Source organism: Xenopus laevis, chromosome 1S (assembly GCF_017654675.1).
Source record: "Xenopus laevis strain J_2021 chromosome 1S, Xenopus_laevis_v10.1, whole genome shotgun sequence".
NCBI classification, from domain to species: domain Eukaryota; kingdom Metazoa; phylum Chordata; class Amphibia; order Anura; family Pipidae; genus Xenopus; species Xenopus laevis.
In genome coordinates this window covers 1378165-1390320 of record NC_054372.1, presented here as the reverse complement: position 1 = coordinate 1390320, position 12156 = coordinate 1378165, and the positions used below count along the sequence as shown (strand labels likewise).

At 37.7% G+C, this 12156-nt stretch overlaps 1 protein-coding gene across 1 annotated transcript; it reads right to left on the bottom strand.

The window, feature by feature from the left end:
* Positions 1-515: 515 nt before the first annotated feature.
* LOC121398266 (vomeronasal type-2 receptor 26-like) lies at positions 516-8871 on the bottom strand. The gene is made up of 4 exons (XM_041577222.1): positions 8680-8871; positions 5603-5830; positions 4468-4591; positions 516-1291 (listed from the first exon to the last, which is right to left on the bottom strand). Exons 1-4 carry the CDS (start codon positions 8869-8871, stop codon positions 516-518), a joined length of 1320 nt encoding a protein of 439 aa, XP_041433156.1.
* Between the last annotated feature and the right edge of the window lie 3285 nt (positions 8872-12156).

Below are 12156 nucleotides of genomic sequence, written 5' to 3'. Positions count from 1 at the left end.
TACAGCAGGGAGCGGAGAGAGAGGAGCAAACTGAGCATGCTCAAGCCCTAGCCCCAGGCCCGGATTTGTGGAAAGGCCACCTAGGCCCGGGCCTAGGGTGGCAGGATTTTAGGGGGGCGGCATGCTGCCCAACCACGCCCACATTGGTTCAAAAACACTGGGGATGTGCAGGAGATACAATCTCTATGAACATTTGCACGAATAAAGGGGAGGGGAGAGGGGCGATGAACGGCAGTGAGCCTAGGGGCATCCGCTATGTAAATCCGGCCCTGCCTAGCCCTGGAGGTTTAAGCTGAAAACAGTAAGTCTGATACAGAAGCCCATGAGTACACAATAGAAGGAAAGAAATGTGCTGTTTGTCAGAGGACTCAGAGCAGCATTACTTTGAGGGGTTACTGGTGTATTTATATAGATCTATCTGATAAAGCTTACTTACTTTTAGCCTTTCCTTCTCCTTTAAGTGCATTTCTACTTAAGCTACATGGAGTGGGGACATCCATTGTCAGTTATCAGATTTACTTGTTTCCAAGTAAATGAGATTTTGTGTTCATTTCAGGTCTATACAAAATTATGTAACATTTTGGCAGAAATATACAGAATAAAAGTCCAGCAGTTGAGGTGAGTATGGCAAATATCTCCACACACACAGTGTTTTTGCCTTTGGTGCTCAGATAGGCCGGGATCATTGTGATCCAAACACTGCAGAAGAGCAACATGCTGAAAGTGATGTACTTGGCCTCATTAAAACTGTCCGGTAATGTCCGAGCTAAAAATGCTAAAACAAAACTAACAGCTGCCAGAAGCCCCATATACCCAATAACTGAGTAAAAGCCAATAGCTGAGCCCTCATTGCACTGAATGATGATGGTTCCAGGGTAAGTGTGAAGGTCCAGTTCCTGAAAGGGAGGAGAAATGGCCAACCAAGTCATGCAGATTATTATTTGAATGGATGAGCAGAACAAGACTAGAGAATTGGACAGTTTGACTCCCACCCATTTTCTCCATGAGCTCCCTGGCTTGGTGGCTTTGAAAGCAACACAAACCATGATAGTCTTGGCCAGGAGAGAAGAGACAGCTATGGAGAAGGTGATTCCAAAAGTGATGTTACGCAGCATGCAGGTTATATCCACAGGGCGACCGAGGAACAGAAACACACTGAGGAAGCTCAGCTTGATGGAGACAAGGAGGAGGAAGCTCAGGCTCCTGTTGTTGGCTCTCCCAATGGGAGTTTCTCGATAAATAATAAAAACTCGCAATATCAGCATGGTAAGAAGTAAGAAGAAAACAGAAACTGATAAAAAAAATATAGAAATCTTATCATTTGTGTATGAGAGAAAGTCTTCTGTTCTTGCAATACACTTAGTTCTCTTCTCATTAGACCACTCCATGACTGGGCATCTGTTGCAGTTTTCACTGTCTGCAAAGGTGACAAATAATTTAATAACCAACAGGGAGATAAAAATTGTAAAGCTATTTTGGGCTAAAATATCTATACATATATATATATATATATATATATATATATATATATTTGCTATGAGGAAATTATGAAGGAAAGAGGTGTAGTAGAACTGAAACTCACATAGGCTACTGTGTTTATAAATAAAATATTTATAAGCCAGTAGGTTCTTACAGCAAGCAAACAGAGCAAAGTTTATTGTCAAAGACAATGATCCACAGGGTTGTAATCAAAAATCAACAGAGACAAGACATAGCATGATGGTAAAATGACAGTTAAGCAGAGACAGCATGATGTGGCACATGTTGGGACAGCAAGGGAAGTATAACAATACTAGAATCACACCCAGGAATGCACAAAGCAAAACCCATATTTGGGCAATGTTGCAGTCTTCAGGCTCCTTTAAATAGGCCTCCTTTAGCGACAAAATTGGACTTGATGACGCTGGCGTGTTTATGCTGGCGTTCAAACGCTGGCATTCAAATGCTGGTGTCCATTCGGCTGGCGAGAAGTCGCTGGTGACCAGGTAGAACCACGTGGGAGGACAGGGCGCCGCCATCTTGGATCGAGGAATGGCATTGGTGAGTTGTTTCCCTTACACTAGGGCAGAACAGCTTTACTGGACTTTGTTGATCCCAGGCTCCCTGGAACACATCCAGCTGGGTCACCAACCGAAGGCCAAACACCCCTAGCCAAACACTATGTAAAGTTGAGGCAGGAAGTGGTCATAGGCCAGTAGACCAATAACAGAAGTATGCAAATTAAAGGAAAACTATACCACCAAAATTAACACTTAAGCAACAGATAGTTTATATCATATTAAGTGGCATATTAAAGAATCTTATCAAACTGGAATGTATATTTAAGTAAATATTGCCCTTTTACATCTCTTGCCTTGAACCACCATTTTGGGATGGTCTGTGTGCTGCCTTAGAGATCACCTGACCTGAAATACTACAACTCTAACTGTAAGAGGAAGAGATCACCTGATCAGAAATACTGCAGCTCTAACGGTAACAGGAAGAGATCACCTGACCAGAAATACTGCAGCTCTAACTGTAACAGGAAGAGATCACCTGACCAGAAATACTGCAGCTCTAACTGTAACAGGAAGAGATCACCTGACCAGAAATACTGCAGCTCTAACTGTAACAGGAAGAGATCACCTGACCAGAAATACTGCAGCTCTAACTGTAACAGGAAGAGATCACCTGACCAGAAATACTGCAGCTCTAACTGTAACAGGAAGAGAGTTGGAAGCAAAAGACAGAACTCTGTCTGTTAATTGGCTCATGTGACCTGACATGTATGGTATGTTTGTGTGCACAGTGAATCCTACAATCCCAGGGGGCGGCCCTTATTTTTTAAAATGGCAATTTTATATTTATGATTTGAATGAAATTTGAATTAAAACGGAACTTGATTCACGTTTTTTCTCAGAATGTCAGGAAGGTTATTTACAGCTTCAAATGGGTCACTGGAACTCTGCCATTGACTTCTACATGAATTTGGCAGATATTAGGTGGCATTCTATCGAATTCAAGTTGTTGTGTTGTTTGTCGAGTGTTTGGATTTTTCCCAACTCGAATTTGTGAGTTTTGACCACAAATGCAACACAAAAATATTTTATGTTAAATATTAGTGATTACTGACAAGTTTCGCTTCAATAAAAAATTCACTAAATGGATACAATTCACTGAAATACATTGAAGTTTATGGACGATAATTTTTTTTCTAACGCAAGACAAATATTTTCACCCCTTAGAGTCTATGGGGCAAATTCACAAAGATGCGTAGTTGCGACAGCGTCCGTTTTGCCGCACTTTGCCAGGTGTATTTTCGCCAGTGCTAAGCAAATTCACTAAAATCCGAAGTTGTGCTCAGGGGTAGCGTAAGCAAAGCGAAGTTACGCTAGCGATGGTTAATTTGCATACGGCACCAAATTCAAATTTCAATGGAAGTATTCGTATCAGCACTACACAAGCCTGGGAAACCTTCAAAACAGCAAATACAATTTTTATTTTGCCCTACACATGTGCCCACTGTATAGTTAAGGTGCCATAAGTTAGGAAATGTAGGGGGGAAGGAGGGGAGCCCCAAAAAATTTTTCGATCTTTTTCAACCTATCACCCATTAAAAAAAGAAAAAACACCAGCGTTTTTTGGGACTTAGAAATTTTTTTAACTTTTTTGGAAGCAATCTCTATCTACTCTATTGCACTTCGCCTGGTCTGAGGTGGCAAAGGAAGTCTGGCGTAAAAGGTAGCGTTCAGAATAATGCGCACGTCAGTGAATTTGCGTAGTTACGTCTGTTGCGCAAATTCGCCAGGCCTAAGGGTGCGAAGTAACACTAGCGAATTTACGCCAGCGTCCGTTAGTGAATCGGCAAATTAACAAAAATGCGCTACAGTGAAAGATATCAAGCATAATTTTTTAAAAAAAAAAAATAATATACTTTATTGTCCATTTAACAATGTGACACACCTTGCTCAAGGGACTATATGCATTTTGTGGCATCACATCACTTTATTAGAAGTAATCTGATCAGAAGTAGCATGATGCCATGAAACGCGTTAAACGTATGGTCCCTTGAGCATGGTGTGTCGCATTTTTAAATGGAGGCTAAAGTATAATATTTATTCTAGTTCTTGCCATCTTTCACTGGTGCTCCATACTATAGCCAATTCACAAAGCTATTTCACAAATTAATTCATGTCACATCACACACAAGTTGCTGCCTTAAGAATTCTCTGCATTGAGGGTAAAAACACAGCAAAACTCAGGGTCTGCAAAACAGTCTGGTGTTGCCCTAAAATTTTGATAAACATCATTTTCGGGGAGATATCTATTGCCTTTCTCCTCTGCTGCTCTCTAACTTGTTCCTCTCCCTGGTTCTCCCCAAGCCACTTGCAGAATGTTCTATATTTCCAGCTACAACACAAAGAATTTCCAAGTCACTATGACTTCAGGGACACAGCTAGATCCATACTCTCCTACATGCATTTATACCAGTTATATTGGAGATCTCTCCCATGGAACACAGGACACAATCATAACAGCAGAGCTGGACTCCGGCCTTTGACATTTTCCTGAAGCCGGGGAGACAGTTGTCTGAACATTGAGCTCTTGGGACCTAAAATCAAAGTAAAATGATGAGAATCGTATGGGTACTTAACACTATTCTGCTCTCACTTCAGCGCATTTCCTTTTTATTAACATGACTTTAGCTTAGCACTTGATCATTTAGACTATATTATCCTTTTGTTATCCCTTTAAATTATCTCAATTGTCCCTTGCTTGTAGGGGGCAATGGGTGTTTTATGATATCAACAGACAACTAGCCATAGATTGGGCATTCATGGTTTACAAGAATAACGCATGTAGGGGAACAGCCAACGGTATAATAGAAACCACTGCTCCAATCACTCATTTTTGCATTTTTTTACAGGTTCCATTTGGTTTGCAAACTTTGCAACAAATTGTCCTTATCTTTCAAAAGATGTTTAATTTTCTTACTTGGCAGAAACAATGAGAAAGCAAAGACATTCAGTTCTTCAGAATATATGAGTAGGGCGAGTACCTACTTTCAAAGAAAGATTAGCCAGTAGTGATGACTGAATCTGTCCCATTTAGCTTTGACGAAAAATTTGTGAAACTGTAAAAAGATTCAAGATTATGCCAAAAATTCATGCAACATATTGAAATCAATAGGCGTCAAATTGTTTTTACGCACAACAATTTCTTCTCACACCAAAATAAATGCATTTAAGTCAATGGGCGGTTTTCTTCCGGTTACTTTTTTGTCTCTGCAACTTTTTTGTCTTAATGATTATTTTTTTTTATCACTGCAAAAATTTTCATGGTGGATTTTTGCTGCAGTTCAATGAAACATTTTTGCAAATGCCAAAGTTTGGAATTTTGCCTCAAATCAATCCCTGCTGAAAAAATTCTCATCACTATTTGCTAGTCCTTTCCCTAGAGAAGCAAATACTTTTGCCTAGTCAGATGGTACAGCAGCATAAACATGAGACAAAGAACTGACTTGGTCTGGGCACACAACAATCCCCCCCCCCCAGAATTTTCTTGTGCAATTTTAGTGGGACATTTTCACATAAGATATAGACATGACAAAGAATTTGCCTACCTTGTTACTGGTTGTTTTCCATTTGATTGCTTCCATGGTGATATTGAGTTTCTGGTCTAATCGAGTCCAGGGTATGTACAGTCCAACTCTGGTCTCAGCTACAGATTCAGTGGATTTTCCATAGAAATTTGAGATCTGATAGGGTGAAACAAACTCTCCATTTTCATTAAAATATTTCAGTAACCGCCCCTGGGATGGGAATTGCACTTCTTTCAGCAGGTGATGTAACTATAAAGGACAATTTAGAAAACAATTACTGTTATGATTTTATGTACAATTAAACAAGGAAAACTTTTCACATTATTATAATATAACTTCCCTCTTTATCTTGTTTACTCAATGTGGCTTCCTCATTTACCTTGTATCTTCCCAATTTATTTAAACAATAATGTAATAATGTCATCACTTTCAGACTTTTCTTATCAGGATGATTGCATATATATATATATACAAGTGGATATTGATGTAGGCGTAACTTACGAGACATCTTTAAAGTGGGGTTTTCTGCATTCTCTAAAAATCTGCACTTTTAACAGACTTGATTATACTGTTTACATTACAACTAACAATTTTGTATTCTATTTATGGCATGGGAAAATGTCAACAATATTTGTAAAATATATCCCAAATATTGAAAATTCTTAGCATAAGCCTGCACCTGAAGTGTCTGATACCTGGGGCAGATTTATCAAAGGTTGAGGTGAATTTTTGACTGAAAAAAAATCGAATTTCAAGCAATTTTTTGTGTACTTCGACTAGGGAATTGTCCAAATTCGATTTGAATTTGAAAAAAATGCAAAAATTAAAATATCAAAATTTATGATGTACTGTCTATTTAAAAATTAGACTTCAACCATTCACCATCTTAAACTTGCCAAATTGCTGTTTTAGCCTATGGGGGACCTCCTAGAATCTATTTGGAGTCAATTGGTGGACTTTGAAAATTCGAAGATTTTTTTGGGAAAAACGTTGAATCCAATTTGTTCGAATGCACTATTCCTTCCATTCGAACGATCAAAAATGGACGTATTCAACAAAAAAATAACTTTGACTTAATTTCGGTTGGTCTATTCGAATGCTCCTTGATGTTGCCCTCAAAAAAGAAAAAAAATTGAGAAAAAACAGAAGTATACATTTAAAAAACAGTATGGAAAAATAAGTATTAATACCACATTTGTTAACAAGGTAGGGGTAACCTATAGCTGGCTTAAGAGTTTAGCGTTAAAGTATTACTGTTTTGTATTTTAGGGTTATGTTAAGCCAGGGGTTTTTATGAGTTTTGTTTTTAGCATGATTGTTTGTAGAGAGAGTGCAGAGAAGTGTAGCTAAACTGGTTAGAGGGAGGGAAGATTTAAATTATGAGGGGAGACTTTCAAGGTTGGGGTTGTTTTCTCTGGAAAAAAGGTGCTTGACTTTACAATTACATTAGACGACAATATAGACAAATAACTAGTGATGGGCACATTTTTTCGTCTTGTTCCGCTGCGGAAATGGCGCCCATAGATTTGTATGGCATTGTGCATCAAATTGAAAATTTTAATTTTTGATGGCTAAAACTGTCAAAATCGGAAATTGTTCAAATGTGATTCAAGTTTTTTTCGAGTTTTTAAAACTCGAATCAAATTAGATTCGAATTTTATTCAAGTTTTTGAGTCGATTCTATTCACCCAAGTTTACCAAATTTGATTTTTTTTTTTTATACATTTCGATTGGTTGAATTTTGAGTTTATGGGATTTTAAAAATTCACATGAATTTGAAATTTTAACTTTGATAAATGTGCCTCCCCATGTTTGAGTTAACCCATGGGGATTATAACACCTACATATGTGTATTTTCACTCTTAAAGGCAGATATATCAAACTGTGAAATTAGGCCTCACCAAAGTAAAATTCTGACACCATTCCTACGGTGTTATAGAAGCAGAATTATCAATGAGTGAAAGTTAGAGCTCAACAATTGATAATGGTGGAGTAGTAGACGTTTACTGTAGTAAGATCTTATTTCCCACTTTGGTTGAATATCTAATTGAAAGTGCTATTTTTACATTGCAATAACCTTTTAAATAACATACCTCAAATTCACAGATTGTGGTTTTCTTAAAGCAATAAGTCCTACCAAACTGACCTTGTACAAAATAATCAGGTGCAAACAAATTCATGAATGAATGGGGGATTATAAAATGTTAAGGGTTATTTATTAAGATCGAATATTTGTGGTTTTAGAAAGCACAAATAAATTCACAAACTCTAAACCACGACCACGACCTGTTGTCATGAGAAAAGTACAAATGAAAAAAAGGCAAAACGATCCCAAAATTTTTTGAATACCACAAAAACCTCTAAAATTTTAATATTTTTGGACCATTAGTAGTGAAAAAAATTCTAACATTCTGATTCATTAAAAAATGGTTCGGTAGGATCAATGCACCTCCCCCACCTTGACAACTTTTATTTGGCAAAGTTTTGCTTAAATGCTTTTGCCGTTTTTTCACTTGATACAGTATATCTCACATTTTTAGAGTTTTTAGAGTTAGAGTTTGAAACCCACACATTTTCCATGCTACGTGGAAAAACTTAAAATCCGATATTTATTAAATAGTATCCGCATTTAGCACCTACAGAAGCATGGGACTCGCTTTCTAGCTTTCTAGGAACTCTCAGTGGTAGAGTCAATTTTGTTAAAAAAATATAGAAAGGTCTGATCTTTTTGAGAATAAAAAAACTATACTCCACAATATATTCCAGTGCCAAAATAGTGCCATATTTATCACAGAAATAACATTTTAAAAATGTAGACTTCAGATTCAATTTGTTGAGAAATGCTTATCTCTAATGTAATTCCAGATTTCTCCATAGAGCCAGATGCAAGTCAGTACAAATTAATTTCACTGTTTATCAAATGAAAACTCTACTGAAGTCTATGGAATAAAACTGGAACTGAATTAGGAGGATGGATTTTTCTACTCAAATTGATTCTCATCAATAAGTTTTATGTGATAAGTCATAAAATAAGGTTTTCCCTGGAAATGAATGTGCCTCAATCATAACACATACCGCTTACCTGATACGTTACATACCTGATAATTTATCCCCTTTCTTTCTTTTTGAGAATTTTGCTTATTAAGCTTCCTACTTGCTAGAGACAAAGCTTCTACTGCAAGAAGCATATTCCTAGTATGAAATTTCTCAGTAAAGCCTTTAATGTCTGTTAGTCGTTCTTTTCCTGTGCAAAAAGGAAGGCGGTCTAACAAATCTAAAAACAGACTCATATTGACTGATTTGCAGGAAAAGTATTTGACCCAAATAGCTTCTAACAACTTGTCTTCTGGATAATTTGATGGATGGATATTCTCTATACTGAAATGGTAATCATTATTATAGTCTAAGATATTTGACATAAATACCAAGCTTCCATTAAATAATCCACGTGCATAATTGATTATATCGCTATAATGTAACCAGTCTGATTCAAATATGAAAGTCTTTTCACTGAATATATCTAATGTACGTCCAAATTTTATTGCAGTTGTCCAGGTAATTGCCCCACAAAATATAACAACACCGGTCAAGGATTTTTGAATGATCTTCTTATAAAGAAATTTTAATTTATGTTGAATAAGATAGTGGATCTTTATTGTAAATTCAGTGCAGATACCTTCACTGGACAGAGACTTTGTTAGCAGTTGATAATTTCTCTCTCCATTTATATCATTAGTTGTAATGATTCCAACCAAGGTCCATCCAAAATATTTCAGTAATTGTGTTATAGCATAATACTGTCTATCCTTACTTTGTACTGTCCGGAAAAAGAATGGGAATGTGGTTCTGTCACTGAGGGAAGGGTCTGTAGCTCCATAACTGATCTGTAACAATAAAAATTCATCCCCAATAAATAGGGGGCGCTGTGGAGACTGATGGGGGAAGGGAGAGTCCTTGAGGCAGGAGCTGTACGTGTCTAGGGAACATGTAAAGGGAAGGCAAGAACAGGTTGATGAGGGCAAAGTGTCAGACTGGATCAGGTGCAGAGCGGAACAGGATGGAGAGGGCCAAGATCAGGACTGGACTAGGCAGGAAGAAGAGGGTGATGACTCAGGACAGGAACAGACTAGATGGAGCAGGAGTGGAAAAGGAAAAGACTGGATGGGACAGGTCAGTGTGGGCGTATATCAGATCAAACTGGGGATAGAGTGCAGAAGGAGACTAGAGCTGAATAGCAAGAGGGGAGGACTGGAGAGCAGGATAGCAAGAGAGGACTGGAAAAGTCAGGGCAAGATTCTGAGTGAGATGAGGGGGTATAATGTACAAGGCAGGGTCAGGAAGCAAGAATCAGGAACAGGCAAGTCAAGGGTCAGGTCAAGGCTGAAATAGGTTAAGACAAGGTGAAAGGTAGAACTGGGAGGGAAACACCAGGCAGGAACAGAACAATTTAATATAATTTTAAATGACAACCACTTCTGTTTTGTGTTTTTAATTGAAAACTTAATGCCCCAATCTAAAGGGCAGCCCTCAAGGCACTAAAATGAGCTTTTCTGACATTTATGTTTTTTGTTGCCCCAGTATATATTTGTTTTTTGCACCAGACATTAAATGATATAACATTATGGTCACTATTACCCAGGGGTTCAATGACTTGCACATTTGCTATAAGTTCTGGCTCATTAGAGATCACTAGATCCACAATAGCATTTTTTCTGGTTGGCTCCTCAACAACCTGTGCCATAAAATTGTCATGTAACAGTTTATAAACTTGTTCCCATTAACTGATCTGGCAGTACTGTTGCTCCAGTCAATATCTGGCTAATTAAAATCCCCCATTATCATTACTTTACCTAAACTAGCAGCCTTTTCTATTTGCATCAGGAGCTTCGCCTCCTCCTCCTCGTCACTTACATTAGGGGGTCTATAGCGACTCCTACAAGTAATTCAGTAAAGAACTCCACCCGCAAGACTTCTGTCCCCTCATTTTCTAACATAACCGCCTCCATTATATGAGCTTTTAAATCCTGCCTAACATACAGACATACCCCTCCTCCTTTTCTATTGCCTCTGTCCCTACGAAACAAAGTATAGCCACTGATATTTACTGCCCAGTCATGTGACTCATTCAGCCATGTTTCAGCCAATCACATCATATTTTCCCTCCAGCACCAGCAGCTCCAGCTCTCCCATTTTACCAGTCATATGTGATGAAGATATGCATAGCAGAGTTTTCATAAAAGGTATATTAAGGCTTTCATAGCAAGACAATTGGGGCACGCACAAGCAGTTAAGTGAGAAGAAAGTAGGTTGGTGTTTGGGTTTATACAGTTAGTTTATCGAGCTCATCAGGCAGTTTTTCAGACATACTGTACTACTTGATTTTTCGTGATTTAATAAACCCAGATGGTGTTAAAAGTCAGAATAAAAAAGTACTCCAACTCAAACCTGCCGAGTTCATGTAGAAGTCAATGGCAGATGTCCCATTAACAACTGGAAGATATCATGATCTGCTGTGGGTTCCATTCAATAATCTGAAGATTGTGTTTTTTAGGCAATAATCGCAGTTTTTGAGCGTCAACTCCAAAAAAGTCATAGTTTTCAGTGATCAATCAGAAAAAAATCATAATATTCAGATTTTCATGATTTAATCAAGTCTTTTCCCACACAAGAAATTTTCGTGTGGATTTGGTCAGAGTGGTTTTCAGAAAATAGTGACAAAACTTTGTATTTTGATAAATAACCCCCTAAATGTTGCCTTCCCCTACAAATCCCTTTAGTTTTTGACACAGCTAGATGCCCTTAGACCTAATGCTAGAAATAGGACTAGATACAAATTCTCATGATGTAATAGTCCCCGATCATTCCAAGGTGGCAAAGCAGTAAAGAACATACACAATGGAAATACAAAAAAATGAGAATTCCAATCCAAACCTTAGGCTGCTCGGCTATGATGTACAGTAAAATAATCTTTTTACTTCATTCAACATAAAGGTATTCATTTATTTTATTGACTGGCTTGGCCTGTACTAGTGTATTAGATAAAGCAACACTGCTCATGTGCAAATATAGGACTAAGCAAGTAAGTTTGGGACTGTGTTTCTTACCTGGGAATAACCAAGTACACTGAGTATGTGAGCCATGGGAATAGTTGTTTCTGAGGTGAGATCTCCAATAAATCCAACAATATTTCTCTTCCCTGCACAGGAGTAATTGGGAATTGGATTTTTCAGTCCAGATAATATCTGCAATATGCTCCGCTCTGCATTAAATACATCCCCACAGGAATCATATATGTGGTATCCCAGTGTCAGGTTTTGTGACATGAGTGGGTTGTTGTTGAATTCATTGATCAAGTGAAGGAAATCCAATAGATATTTGTAATTCTGAGGAGTAGGGCTGTGGAAATAAAACATGACCTATATATATATACTGTAAATCCTTGGTGTATAAATCCTTCTGATCTCCAGTCATAATAATTATAAAAAAAACACTGGTTATCCATGTTTTGATTGAGCAGCAGCAGCAAAGATTTTTTTCCTTAAGGAAACTGCTTCATGAAACAATTGCATAATTCA